General features: G+C 43.1%; 2 protein-coding genes across 9 annotated transcripts in view; one reads left to right on the forward strand and one right to left on the reverse strand.

The window, feature by feature from the left end:
- Positions 1 to 341: 341 nt before the first annotated feature.
- On the reverse strand, positions 342 to 4,949 carry nthl1 (nth-like DNA glycosylase 1). 6 transcript variants are annotated; one of them, XM_079499385.1, is made up of 7 exons: positions 4,854 to 4,949; positions 3,743 to 3,909; positions 3,132 to 3,367; positions 2,584 to 2,754; positions 2,261 to 2,420; positions 1,485 to 1,590; positions 342 to 942 (listed from the first exon to the last, which is right to left on the reverse strand). In XM_079499385.1, exons 1-7 carry the CDS (start codon positions 4,925 to 4,927, stop codon positions 696 to 698), a joined length of 1,161 nt encoding a protein of 386 aa, XP_079355511.1. In that variant the 5' UTR covers positions 4,928 to 4,949; the 3' UTR covers positions 342 to 695. The 6 variants fall into 6 exon arrangements, with proteins under 6 accessions (XP_079355511.1, XP_079355515.1, XP_079355516.1 ...); XM_079499389.1 differs by having other exon boundaries at positions 3,743 to 3,914; positions 4,854 to 4,939; XM_079499390.1 differs by lacking the exon at positions 4,854 to 4,949 and adding an exon at positions 4,312 to 4,447.
- The window catches only part of tsc2 (TSC complex subunit 2), a 38,802-nt gene continuing 28,952 nt past the window's right edge, over positions 4,431 to 14,280 (forward strand). For 2 of the 3 annotated variants that reach the window (XM_079499382.1, XM_079499384.1), the window contains exons 1-18: positions 4,431 to 4,571; positions 6,161 to 6,344; positions 7,241 to 7,327; positions 7,445 to 7,552; positions 7,664 to 7,811; positions 8,201 to 8,318; positions 8,428 to 8,476; positions 8,848 to 8,973; positions 9,074 to 9,147; positions 9,301 to 9,427; positions 9,571 to 9,714; positions 10,509 to 10,646; positions 10,851 to 10,954; positions 11,134 to 11,215; positions 11,605 to 11,760; positions 11,877 to 11,996; positions 12,295 to 12,417; positions 13,963 to 14,069. In XM_079499382.1, the coding sequence (XP_079355508.1) occupies positions 6,216 to 6,344; positions 7,241 to 7,327; positions 7,445 to 7,552; positions 7,664 to 7,811; positions 8,201 to 8,318; positions 8,428 to 8,476; positions 8,848 to 8,973; positions 9,074 to 9,147; positions 9,301 to 9,427; positions 9,571 to 9,714; positions 10,509 to 10,646; positions 10,851 to 10,954; positions 11,134 to 11,215; positions 11,605 to 11,760; positions 11,877 to 11,996; positions 12,295 to 12,417; positions 13,963 to 14,069 (1,940 nt within the window). In that variant the 5' untranslated portion in view covers positions 4,431 to 4,571; positions 6,161 to 6,215. Of the gene's footprint in view, positions 4,572 to 5,081; positions 5,882 to 6,160; positions 6,345 to 7,240; positions 7,328 to 7,444; positions 7,553 to 7,663; positions 7,812 to 8,200; positions 8,319 to 8,427; positions 8,477 to 8,847; positions 8,974 to 9,073; positions 9,148 to 9,300; positions 9,428 to 9,570; positions 9,715 to 10,508; positions 10,647 to 10,850; positions 10,955 to 11,133; positions 11,216 to 11,604; positions 11,761 to 11,876; positions 11,997 to 12,294; positions 12,418 to 13,962; positions 14,070 to 14,280 lie in introns of those variants that run through there. The other variant, XM_079499383.1, reaches the window with a different exon arrangement.

Genomic DNA, 14,280 nt, shown 5'->3' on the forward strand with positions numbered 1-14,280 from the left:
GACAAATCGAGGTCATGTGTTGATTGTGTTCTGTTAAACTGTATGTAGATTAGCGACTAGCGAGGAGGATGAGACACCCACATGGAAAGGAAACACCCAGAAGACAAATGGAAGTCTCTATAGGTTGTTTGAGTTTTCATTGTAATTATCTTGAGCTAACTCACAGAAAGTATAGCCTACCTTTTAATCATTTTTTCAATGGAGTGCCCCCCCCCCAAATAAATAAATACATAAATAATAATAAATAAATATACGTCAAGAAATATCAAAGGCAATTATTATTGTATAACAACATATTCTAAATATCTCTATAGTAATTAATGAGCTACACTTTTTCATACAGTTTTTATACAAAAATATTTTATTTTATAGGAAATATAAACACATAGGCCTACAGTATAGAAATACTGAGATACAGAGGCTATGCTATGGAATATTCAATTGTAGTGTCAAAATACTGTGACAAAACTGATCCCAATCCCACTGAATTATATCCTGTTTGAATGTTTAGTTTAGGAAGAGTTTTGAAGTGTGTGCTGTGTACAGTATATATGCATAGCCTGTCTTATATGCACTGATAATAGTCCACTCCCAACTATCTCAACATTATGTGCGTAGTGCGTTTGTTCTGTATCAACTATCAACGGCCACTCGGCAAGCCTTGTTTTTCAACCTCTTTTGTGGGGGGATACAAGTTAAGACACCTCATCCTCCTTATTTTCTTGCACAGGGGACTCCTGTCCAGTCTCCAGCTTCACCCTGGAGGTAGTGGAGTTTTTGGCGGGACGTGGAGACCCAGCCTTTGGCTTCTTTGATGGGGAGTCTTGGTGGGCAGAGGGGCAGATGTTCTGATTCAGACACATGGAGCAGAGGGGGCTAACAGGCAGACACACCTGCTGGCCAAAGCCCACCAGCAGCCAGTTGATTTCACTCCAGAGCTCCCTGTGGCAACAGAGTTCATTTTAAGAGAAGGGGTTTAAGTTGACATTTAGTTTTAAACTACAGCATAGCGGTACTAAAATTGAGAGCTGGGTTATGTTAGTAAACATTTTTTTTATTTTTTATCAATGGTCACTTTTTGTGTTTTCCCACTCTCCAAAGTAGTTGTTGCCAATTCCCCTATAGGCTCACAGCAGTCTTGCGATGCATTGCTTGTAGATCTGCTATTTGCACACTTTGGGGGGGGGGGGGTACATTTGAAAACATATGAAAATTTTTCAACTTTTAAATTATGCAAAATAATTGTAATTATCTCAAATAATTATTAGGCGATTATGTAATAATTGTGACAACATCGTAGAGGTATTGAATCACAAACTCTATATACACTCTACATTTTGAACACGCATGCACACACACGCATGCAAAATGGAGTGCTGTTATTGTGTTAGTAAACACATTTTCCTTTTGTTACCACGCACGCACGCGCACACACACACACACACACACACACACACACACACACAGATGAACAGTGCTAATACCTGGGTAACCATTCTTCCAAGGCCTTGCGTGTTTGTTCCGGGTTCTTGGTTGGCTTTCTGACCCAGCCGAGCCGATTAGAGATACGATGTACATGTGTGTCCACTCCTACACACACACACACACACACACACACACACACACACACACACACACACACACACACACACACACACACACACACACACACACACACACACACACACACACACACACACACACACACACACACACACACACACACACACACACACACACTTATAAAACTGCAGGAAACATATTAATGGCTTGTGTAGTTTACATTATGTAATCCATTCGAGGCCATAATATGTTTTATTTAATTTGTTGAATGCTTGATTGTTATAGTCAACTCAAGAGTCAAGACATTCTGTTATGAATAACAATAACAATTGATGTTGCTACGGAAATGGAAGATGGAACAAATTTAAATTGTGCATCAATCAACATATTGTTCCTATAAGTGATTTCATACCCGATGCTCTGTTTTTCCTATATCCAAAACACTTTAACCATGCACAAATATACCTGGTGCTATTTTCATATGCTGGATAAGATATGTTTTCCACCTGCACAAGAAGCATTTCTGCCTTCACTAGCCGCTACACTAGCCGCCCGGGCCGTGCCTTCCTTTTAATTGACTGTGTTGTGTTCCTTTCCTCTCGATTGTCTCTTCCCTATATGCTAGTATGCTACCCCTTACCTGTGCATATTTCAAGGACATGCTCTGAGTGCGAGTGTGTGTTTGTACTGTATGCACCTATGCCAGACACCTGGTCCCAGGCGATGTCCATAGCCAGGTGCGCCATCTTGGGTCCCACGCCTGGCAGACGCACCAGGCCCTCCACACTGGCTGGGATGTCCCCTCCGTACTCTTGTAGCAACATGGATGACGTCTGCTTCAGATACTTCACCTTGGTCTGGTGTGTTGTACAGACAAGGGGTGATGGAGCATCCAAGGATGAAGTTGCAGGGACAAAAAGGGGGACGAGAAGACCGAATTTCAGCCAAGAACTGATTTAAATGCAGTTTAGTGTTGCGCATTGTAGTTTGTTTAGTGTTGATGGTCCTCAGATCTATTACCCTCCAAAAGCCGACTGGGTAGATGAGTTTCCCCAGTGTTTCATCATCAGTGTTGTTCATGTTCTCTGCGGTGCAACCATGCGCTCTGAGCCTCTGCATGGCTGCTGCCGTCACTTGGTCCTTGGTCTGACTGGAAAGCATTAGTGAAACCAGCACCTGAAAGCGCTTCACCTAGACAGAAGAAGAGAAAGGAACCAGACAATTTGGGCAAAGTGTGGTTGCCCTGAAGAAACAGTGTGGGCTAGAGTAGCTCGCTAAGTACAGTATGATGATGATGTATTGACCCACATGACGTCACAAAGGGTGGAATGATAAAATTATGCTTTTTGGGGTTTCTCTTTAAATAATGTCAGGCAATTACTATAGTCTGGTTGTCCTGACTGTTAGGCAACCACACTAATTTGACTTCTGGATAATATGAGACAAGCTTATTCCTTTTAAATGTGAGTGGATCAAGAATTTCAAGTGTGACAAGTGTTAGGATACATGTGGTTCCAGATATGGCACATACTGTAGACAGCCTTTAGTCAGAAAGGTGCCCCACTCACCTGTGCAGGGGCCTCTGTGTCACAGCATTTCTTTGCGCCCATGCTATCTACAGGTGCATCACGACTTTTCCTCATCTCACGGATGTAGCCTAGTTGTCTCTTCCAGTCAGGAGGCTCTGTCTTCACTAGATCAGCCTCTTCATCTTCATCGTACTCCACCTTCAATAGTTTTCTTCTGCGACTGGTGGGAACCAATGGTGTGGTGTCTTTCTCTGTCTTTGGTTGAACAATGGCACCTGTTTGAAAGCCATACTGAGATTGTGAGAGTGGTAGCAATGTGCCACTATAGTGCCTAGCCTACTGGAAATACAATACTGTAGTACTGTAGATTAAAAGAAGACAATAGTCCAATGCCTTGTTCAAATGCATTTAGCCCTAGAATGTCTGTGCATTAAAACATCACAGACATTAGGGCTAATGCAGCATTTAGAATATCTTCACATAATAGTGTGTTAGCCCTTATACAGAAGTGAGGGGTATAAATTATAACATGTACTGTATTAACTTCAAAATGTCCCCATGAAGGCATATTATTAAGCTACTTTTAGTAACAATATATGAATGAATTGTATTTCAGGGTTTGAGGAGGTAAAATATAATCTACACATTACCAGAAGGATCAGAAGATTTAGGTTGAGGAATACTCGCATCCTCCTCCTCCACTTTCACAGTGACATCTTCCTTTGCATTTTGTTGATCTTTTGGAAAGGACATGAATCCTGACAGGCCAGTTCCCTTTAGGCCTACGGTTCGATTCCCACTTCGAGTTATAACAGAGCTGCTCTTAATGAAATAGGGAGAGGTCATCATTACTGTAAAACTATGTTGCCTAGCTTCCATTTAATTTTTTTTAAAATAACAGACAAAAATAAACATAAAAACATAATATTACAAGATACATCTTCAATTTGGGCTGACAACTAACTGTTACTGTACTGTTCTCCTAACCAACACTAAACGTTCCTAAACGTCCGAGGAACTTCCTACTGTTTTAATAATACAAATACGAAATATCATATTTACACCTACACGTGTAGATGTTTTGTTTTTCATGTTAGGCCTACATAACTAGAGAAAAGTCTACCGAAACGTCCAAACCCAGACCAGGTGACAACAACTAACTAAACTAACGTATACGGGAGGTAGGTTAAAGTAGTACGGTAGTAGCTAGCGCGTTTACTATTTTTGCAGTCTTTAGAACTACATTTCCCATCAGCCAGTTCGCCAAACGTGTTTTCGTAGGAAGTGGGCAAGTGGCCCCGGTCCGCACATTAGTATGTCATCCGGTTGAAGAGTGGAGGACTGAGCTTTGAGAACAATCTTCCAGTGGTAAACAGTCTGAAACATTAACACATCAAATGCAGGACAGTAGACCGGCCCGCAGGCTGCGTGTGAGCGTCACCGACACAGCAGCAGCAACAACAACTCAACTTCCATAAGGTAGGAGAGGGGGCGTTGTCGTTTATTCAATGGAAGCCCTTGTCTTGTCTTGTCATGCAGTTCAAAGCTAACGGTGCGACGGGCACGGTGTCGCTTGCCGAAAATAACCGAGATCTACAAGATAACAACGTGTTGTTGTGTCTTTTCGGCAGGCGACATCCTTGTTGCGCTACCCAGCAGCGCGTACACAGCACAGTTACCCGCCTGGTGGTTGTTGTTGTTGTTGTTGTTGTTGTGTTGATGACCTGAAACAGAACACAGTCGATCGTTGTCTGACTTTACCTTCCCCACACCCTCACGCGCACACGCGCGTGCACATCCCGTCTGTGTGTCTGTCTCTCAAGTCCGCATGACATCGAATTCCTCTTGCGACATACTTTACTGCATGGCACCACGAACTTACTCTGAGTCTCTGACATTTGTTGTTGCTGTTTACTGTTACTGCAGGTTTTATGACGCCGTTTCACAGAGGGTACATGATGTCATGTTGCTGCTGTTAGCTCAATTGTGGCCGTTTTCACAAATATAGATATGTATGAATAATAACTGCCGGTAATCGATATTTTAAGTTTATGTTGCCAGGTCTGTGTGTGTGCGCAAGGGAACACAGGCTCCAAGCACGTGACTGCTGGCTGCCAGGGGCCTGTCAGTGTTTTCCTGCATGCTATTGCTGTGCAGTCGGCCAGTTGCATGAACTTGCTTTTGCAGTTGTTTCTAAACATTATATGCATTATTTAACAGTTATTAAATACTACTAAAGGAAAAGACTGTTATTCAAAGGCTAGGATTAGGACCCGCCACACTCACAGTGGTGTCCTGTCCGATTTGATCTTAAACTGGGATATCTAACCTGTGGTTGGGAAAGGTAGTCTAAGGAAGCTAGTAGAGGACAGGTATCTGGGTCTACTAGCTGGGTCAGATACCTTGGAGTGTAGGAGTCTGGAGTCGTATATGATCCAAAGGTATCTTTGATTGTAGTCAGATGCCTTGGGAGTGTAGGAGTCGTAAGGCTGTTGGAGATTCCTGAGTACATATGTTCGATTCTTTTAAAGTAGGGGATTTCCTTTTATGCTATTCCACTGAACTGGTCGACTCGTAGTCATCAGATGTCAGAGTGATGTGTCGTCTTTATTTATGGAGATCGATGCAGATGATGATGTCCGTATTGGTCCACTTCATATACGGAGATTCAGGTGCTGAAAAGAGTCTGTAATGTCGAGGTTGGTCAGCTCCATACATGGAGATGATGATCCAAGTAATGTAGAATCCATGTACAGTCGTTATACCAACGTGGAAAGGCTTTGAAACAGGTGAACCAGCCAAATTAGTACTTTAATAATGTCACCATAATAATTCAGTTCACTTATTAGTACAATTTGGCATTAAATCATTGATTTTAATTTTAAACCACCTTTTCATACCAGGTGTATAGTACATAGTCATTTGAAAAAGGCGTCTACCCCATAGTCTAATGAACGTCAGTCTGGGGCCTTGAAATAGCTGGCCTATATTTCATAGGTCTTGGCATTGTTATCCCAATTATCTAGGATTTTCAATTACATTTACTTTGGCATAACCTCTTTCTCCAGACCACCTCCAGAACCCAGCTCAGCCTGTATAGTCCACCACCCTCCAGGCCAGGCCATGAATAAACAGCCCAGCAAGGAGAGTCTTAAGGATAAGGTGAAGGGGATCTTTGGACTGCGCGTCCCCCCCAGCAAGCAAAATGAGATCAAGACTTCTGAGTACATCATCACTCCTGACATCCTCAAGGTGTGTGATCTATCTCTCCATCTCTCATTATAAAATGGCACAATTTCTGTTTACTCACTCTGTGTCTCAAGGAGGGCTGCAGTGTGGACAGTTCAGAAACCTGCCTACCAGTGGAAGACTAACATTTATTTGCAAAATTGTAAATTAACTTAGACAATATTGTGTTGCTCGCAATGGGGGTATAGTTTTTAGGTTTATTGAGACTGCGATTATCTGCTCCAATTTAAAGTAGCCCTAATCTTCTTTTTTTTTGAGTGGTGCAAACCACTCCAATAACCAGCTTTGTCTGTACCCGTGTACCTGTACGTGTACCCGTGTACCTGTACGTGGGGCCATGTACAGGTGAGCATGGTTGCTATGGTTAGTGTGTGACGTCACTGCACCACTCAGTTCACATGGGTGTGATTTCTTTTATATCATTTTTATCCCGCGATTTTGCAAACCATTTTTTCACCCAGTGTCAATTATCATTCTAATGTAATCCTGGGTGCTACACTTCCTCTGTCAACCTGGGGGGGCAGCGGACTGACCTCATGCTTCCTTCTATGCATGAGGAAAGTAGCCCTAATCTTCTGATGAAACAAACCACCACTAGTATAATTGCCACATATTAAATGTGAGAAGACGACAGTTTAAGCCTTGTGCATTTATTTCACATGCCAAACTGGACAACAACAAAATAACATTTACTTGGCGGACAAGTATTAAAGTCAAGCCTTGAGATAGAGATTATATTGGCTTATATTGTGGATGACGCATGAGCTATTGTACTTTACTTACATTATGGGACAGACTCTCTTAACTATCACCCTATTTCCACAAAACATTGCTGGTAAATTTAGTTGTGTGCTAGGTTTGCATTAGTTTAATAGCAAAACCCTTCTCCTCCTTCACAGGAACTCCATCCCGACTGTGGCCTTAGCAACCGCATCCGGGTTATCAACCACGTGTGTGACCTTGCCAAGGCCAAGAAGTTTGAGGAGGTGAGCGATGACAAGCATGATGGAGCTGACATAAATTATTTGTTATACAACCTTGCATGCTGCCTGAACTCGTGTGCAATTTAATAAAAACTGTGTGGGCACACGTGTGTGTTTCAGAATGCTGTGGAAGCTGTGTGGAAAGCTGTGGAGGACATGCTCACCCCAGAACAGCCGGAGGCCAGACATGCTGTTCTCCTACTGCTTAGAGCGATTATACAGGGACAGGTATGTATCAAACACGCACAAAGACAATCTGGTTCCTATAATTTCATGACATACTTAGTGTGTGTGTGTGTGTGTGTGTGTGTGTGTGTGTGTGTGTGTGTGTGTGTGCAGGGTGAACGGCTTGGCCCTCTAAGAGCCTACTTCTTCAAGGTGATAAGAGACTACCAGCCATCCAATGAGGACCTCTCTGACAGGCTGGAGGTCTTCAAGGCCCTCACAGAGAACGGCAAAGATGTCACATACCTGGAAGAGGACATAGGTGACACAACCCATAGACGTTCCTGTAAACAAGGAAATAGTTGAGACTTCAAAGGGGTCATTGCACAAAAACTACCATAACTGACTCTGTTTGAATGTTTGATGTCTTAGGTTGAAGAAGTGATTAATCTTCAAATGTTAGATAACTGACATGTGGATGTTATGGGCACAAGGGACAACCTGTTTTGGAAGAGTTTAGACTTTATTTAACATGCCACCATAATGAAAGAAGCTAATATACTGTATGTATGTTGCACTGAAACTGTATTTCAAATGTTCTTGCTTCAGCTGATGTGCTGTGTGTATGGCAGTGATATAGTTTGCATTTTCTTGTTGTTTTGGACATTTTATATCTTACTGTATGTTCCTGCTATGTTTTACCACCCGTAGCACGCTTTGTTCTACTATGGATGGACATCGGTCTGACGTCAGACTTTCTCAGAGTTTTGGTCAACCTGGTCAAATTCAACAGCTGCTACCTGGACCAGAATGTCTCCATCATGGTCCAGTAAGGAAGACTGATGCACACAAGCATACAAATACAATGCTATTTTCTGTATTCTTGAAGAGGCTGCCAAAGTACTTATCATTTGTATCCCCCCCCCCCCCCCCTCCAGGAAAATCTGTCTCCTGTGTAATAAAACCACATCATCAACAGATATTGAGGTATGTGACGAGGTATTGTGGGCGCAAAGTATTTAATAGCATTTCATTGTGGTTCAGTCAGAATGGTTCACCTGCATGAGCGTAAGCACGACGCAGATAACGCAATTGCGTTGGGGCCCGCCGTGACCAGCCTGCATGGGGGCCTATTGACGTATCATTATGATGCTGTTTACCTGCTTGTTACCAAGTGAGGAAAATGTACATAAGTTTGTGTGAAAAACCTAAACTTCATAAAAAACATAATAACATTGTCAATGTTCCATAAAGACATACCATTTTGTCCATCCTCTCAAACATATTTTTTGATGTCTAAATCAAACTGTTTTATGACATTTTGAATGTCTATAAAGCCTTTTGTGTGTGTCCACCAGGTGGCGCTGCAGGTGCTGGATGCGGTGGTGTGTTATAACTGCCTGCCTTCAGACTCTCTCACTGTCTTCATTATCACACTATGTCGTACTGTCAACGTCAAAGAGTTCTGTGAAACCTGTTGGAAGGTGACAACACACACACAAATGGACAAAAATACATGACATTTTAAACCCCCTAAAATGAAATTCCAAACTAAATTTGTATTCCTCTCCTCTTGTTCTTCAGCTGATGAGGAAGGTGTTAGGGACTCACCTGGGCCACAGTGCAATCTACACCATGTGCCGCATCATGGAGGAGAGGTAATGTTTCCCTTTTCTTTGGCGAGGGAAGTTTATGTTTCCACATTGTTAGTTCTTGTGTGTTTTTTTTACTAAAATCGTTCAGTGTTAATTTAGTTCCATACATAGTTGTACACATTTGTGTTAAATCATTTCACTGTGTAACTCCTTCAGGGTGTACATGGAGGATGCACCGTTGTTGAGAGGAGCCGTGTTCTTTGTAGGCATGGCCCTCTGGGGAGCACACAGGCTCCCTGCACTCAAAAACTCACCCAACTTGGTCCTGCCCTCTTTCTTAAAGGTAAATTAACACATGTACTGTACGCACGTCACGTCACGCACTCACTCACTCACTCACTCACACGAGTACATGAAGAAGTGAAAAACTCAAAAAGCAGAGTTTGAATGACTTAATTGTGATTGGCCATTGCTCTCTGTCCGCAGGCCATGTCATGTTCCAATGAGGTGGTGTCCTACGAGATCGTGTTATCAATCACCAGACTGATCAAGAAGTACGGAAAAGAGCTGCAGGTGGTCACATGGGACATCCTGCTGATCATCATAGAGAGACTGCTACAGCAAATCCAGGTAATTTATCTAGATTCTAGGTCATAGGTAATCTGATTGTCATTATTTTGCACAATAACAGCAGAGAGGGAGAGACCCACGTTGAAATTCAATTTCAGCTGCTCAGGTGATGGATGGATGGATAGATACTAGATAGATAGATAGATAGATACCTTTTATTGATCCTGCGGGTCGCCCAGAGGCAGCACAGCAGTTAGAGCTACAGTGAAAGGAATGTAATCCTGTTAATCCTACGGGTTGGCGCGGCATCTGCCAACGGTGAGTGTTGGGTGGGAGGAGTAGGGCGAAGGCTCTACGTCCTCCCGGTGGGGACACCTCACTGGCAGGTGAATCAGTGCGATACAACAGCAGTGACAACACAGTAATGTGTGTGTGGAGGAATCAATTGAACCTTGGTATATCTTTTATTCCAAGTTATGACAGTTCAACGTGAGCGATGAACGTGTGTCTCGTTGTAAATCCTCATAGCTACTTGCACAAAGGACATGCCAAATCTCATACAGTTGCACCCGGGAACTACTACTCTCCTGCTCAGAAGTGATATCCAGGTATGATTAGCACTCAGGTGGCAGTTAGTGGCTAAAGGGGTATTTCATTTCTTCTTTCTTTTAAATTGAAATACCTCTTCAAGGGTCTTTACCTTTCCTTGTATGATGAAGTAGATAGGGGTTAAGTGGTTCATTCTCTAACACACACACATACACACACACACACACACGCACGCGCGCGCACACGCACAAACAAACCTCATTGAAATGGCAGCTATATGTGACCTTGTGTTGTTGTCTTCACAGACGATAGGCAGTGCAGAGCTGAAGTCTATCGTCTATGAGCTGCTGACCACCGTGGAGGAGCTTTATGAACAGAACGGTTATCATGGCTCCACAGAGGAGTTCTTCAGCCTGGTGGAGAAATGCGCTGACAAGAGAGCTGTACGTTCTTATTATTCTATACTTGTCTTGTACTATTATGTTTTTTTCCCCATTCTGATTCACTTCTGTTCCTCCTACATTACACAACAGTAATATTCTATTGTCTTGTTTCTACAATTGCCCTACTTTTCTGGGTTTGTACTGTATGTGTTTGTATACACATGTGCGTCTGTCTGCCTGTGTGTGTGTGTGTGTGTGTGTCAGGATTCGTCAGTGCTGATCCTCATCTCATACCGGGCACAGTCCATCCAGCCAGCTAAGGACGGTTGGATTCAAAACCTCCACCGCCTCATGGAGACATTTTTTAGGTATCTCTCTCTCACACACACACACACACACACACACACACACACACACACACACACACACACACACACACACACACACACACACACACACACACACACACACACACACACACACACACACGGTTTACCTATTTCTTCCTTTCTTCCCTTGTAATCTCATGTCTCTTTATCTCTGACAGGAATGAGAGTAGGAGTGTGATAAGAATCAAAGTGCTTCACATCCTCTCCTTCGTTCTCAGCACAAACCGACAGCTATATGAGGTCAGCACACACACACACACACACACACACACACACACACACACACACACACACACACACACACACACACACACACACACACACAGAGAACCAGATTTCTATTTGTATTTGCTTGTACTGAGCATTCTGATTTGCTGTGTTGAGTGCCATTTTTGTGCATCACTGGCTAATGCATCAACGACATGAACCATGGTGAGAGGAATGTGTTGCATTGTAAATAAAGCAAATCCCTTTGCAAAAGTTTTCCACTGTTGGTATGTTTTGCTTGTTCCTTTGACAAGTAGTGAAGAGTAGTTTACTCAGACACAAGATGCGATCTGCCATCTTACCCATGTGTGCACACACTCTTATTCTCTTTAGCATCTAACCTGTCACCTCCCTGTCTGCAGGATGAATTGATAGAGGTGGTGGTGATCCCTCAGCTCAGTGGGATAGCCGAGGACAGAGACCTGGCCGTCAGGAAACAGGCCACTCAGCTACTGGTGGACCTGGCCGAGGGCTGCAACACTCACCACTTCTCCAGCCTGCTGGATATCATAGAGCGGGTATGAGCAGGACAAATGCATGCATGCTTACTGTGTATGACCTCTCACGACTCCTTTGGTTCAGTTGGGTTTATGAATGGTTAATTGAATTCATCTTTTGTTTGTGTTGCACCCAGGTGGCCAGTCGTTCACTGGTGTGCTCAGGGCCCCTGGAGCTTTGTGAGAGAGACCCCAGTGCAGAGTCTCCCATGGAGGACGTCAGCACAGCTATATTGGGCCTATTGGAGATCCTACATGTGCGTACACACACACACACACACACACACACACACACACACTCACACACATTGCATAAACACTTGCATAGCTGAATGCTGCAATTGGCAAGTTGACGGCATTTATTTTGTCAGAACGTCTGACCTATAAAGTTTACAAAAATCCATACAAATCAAAGTACACCTCAGCACCTCATTTCTTACCCACATGTACACTCACATGTATTACACACGTACAGAGACGTGCATTTATAGATTTATTTTTATTATTATTATTATTATTATTATTAACATAGTTCTTCTGTCTCTCTCCTGGCAGAGTAAACTGTACAGCCTACCAGCCAGTCATGTTAGTCGTGTTTACGAGATGCTAATCAGCCACTTGCAGCTTCACTACAAGAACAAGTACTCTTCTGCCATTGCCTCCAGTATTCGACTGAAGGTAGGATTTGGCTACATGTACAGTAGATGTTTGTATTTATATCTTAACTGTCCCTTCCTTTCTCTGTTCATTTGTTTCTGTCTTGTCTTGTTTTCTTGTCTGTCTCCTTCAGTGTTTTGCAGTAATGCATTACAACTTATGTAATGTGTTTATTGTAATAATATTTTTTCTAGTAACTACTAATACCAGTAAGACGCCCTGAGGGTGAGAAGAGACCTCGCCCCAAAGGGCGAGCTACCCTTCCCCCAAAAGTAACTTGTTACAATTTTCACACGGCACAACTTTGGGTTGAGACCTAGTGCATGTACAGTAGTTTGATTTGCATGTTGTCAGGATGTTTATTTTGTCAGGACAGGAGTAATGCTTCATTGCAGTGACAGGCTACAAGCAGTCAGCCAGTTCAGGACTCTTGTCTAACTCCCCCCTAAGCATTAAGGAGTACAGTGTCCCTTACCTTGTTTTAATGTCCATAAACTGAGTGAGACTGATCTCTGTAGTCTGTACGCACAACATTGTGTGTCTCTCCCCCCTGATTTGTTCTGTTTTCATGCCACCTTACCTGAATTATACACTGAACATGAGCTGATCTAAAAGCCCACAACACATTGCATTGCGACACGTTGTGAACTTGTAGATGAGCTGTATTCGTAAATCAGGAAGTTCAGGAACGTTGCCAACTCCAAAATGTAGGCAGTTGAAGAGACCTAGTCCATCTTAATGCTTTCTACAGCTCAACTGTAGAGACCTAGTCCATCTTAATGCTTTCTACAGCTCAACTTCATAGAGACCTAGTCCATCTTAATGCTTTCTACAGCTCAACTGTAGAGACCTAGTCCATCTTAATGCTTTCTACAGCTCAACTGTAGAGACCTAGTCCATCTTAATGCTTTCTACAGCTCAACTGTAGAGACCTAGTCCATCTTAATGCTTTCTACAGCTCAACTTCAGTTGAAGAGACCTAGTCCATCTTAATGCTTTCTACAGCTCAACTTCATAGAGACCTAGTCCATCTTAATGCTTTCTACAGCTCAACTTCATAGAGACCTAGTCCATCTTAATGCTTTCTACAGCTCAACTGTAGAGACCTAGTCCATCTTAATGCTTTCTACAGCTCAACTGTAGAGACCTAGTCCATCTTAATGCTTTCTACAGCTCAACTTCATACAAATGTCTATTCCTTTGTCTTGTCTTTTTTCCCCCTTTTTTATCTAGGTGTGAATACACAGTGTAAAGACTGAGGAATTTACAGTGTCTGCAGAAAACAACTGCTAGTAGTGTACTTGCATTCTTGCAAGCTAGTTACTGTAAGCAGGGAGTAATAAGTAAAGTAATAATATTCATTTTGAAGGAACAAGTAATATGGTGATTCTTTTGTAACAAGCCCAATACTGGTCTCCTTTTTGAGAGACGCTAGCCCCTCCTATACACAGCTTTGTGTGTAGGTGTGTTTGAGCATGTGTTTGTTTGTAGCACGGAATGTGATGATTGGCTTATGTATGATGATACAAGCGGCCCTCACTTCACACAAGTGTGATTTTCACTCAGGTGTTTGACTTCCTGCTGTTAATGCGAGCAGATTCCCTCCACCGGCTGGGGGTTCCCAACAAAGATGGAGCCATTAGGTTCAGCCCTTATTGCTACTGTGACATGGGGTGAGACGCACGCACGCACGCACGCACGCACGCACGCACGCACGCACGCACGCACGCACGCACGCACGCACGCACGCACGCACGCACACGCACACACACAAGGGTGCATTCGACCAGGTATGGTACAATGGCCTTTGCGCAAAGCTCTCTTCAAAGGGCGTAACTGGAGGATTGCATGTCTGGCTACAGAACTACCTTCAAGGAAGATCCA

This window comes from Electrona antarctica, assembly GCF_951216825.1.
Source record: "Electrona antarctica genome assembly, chromosome: 4".
NCBI lineage: Eukaryota > Metazoa > Chordata > Actinopteri > Myctophiformes > Myctophidae > Electrona > Electrona antarctica.

Coding starts and splice junctions, on each gene's coding strand:
- nthl1 (XM_079499385.1), bottom strand. CDS start 4,927: ATGTCATGCGGACTTGAGAGACAGACACACAGACGGGATGTGCACGCG. Junction 2,755..3,131: donor ACACAGAGGCCCCTGCACAG/GTGAGTGGGGCA, acceptor TCTTCTGTCTAG/GTGAAGCGCTTTCAGGTGCT. Junction 943..1,484: donor TTGGAAGAATGGTTACCCAG/GTATTAGCACTG, acceptor CTGTTGCCACAG/GGAGCTCTGGAGTGAAATCA.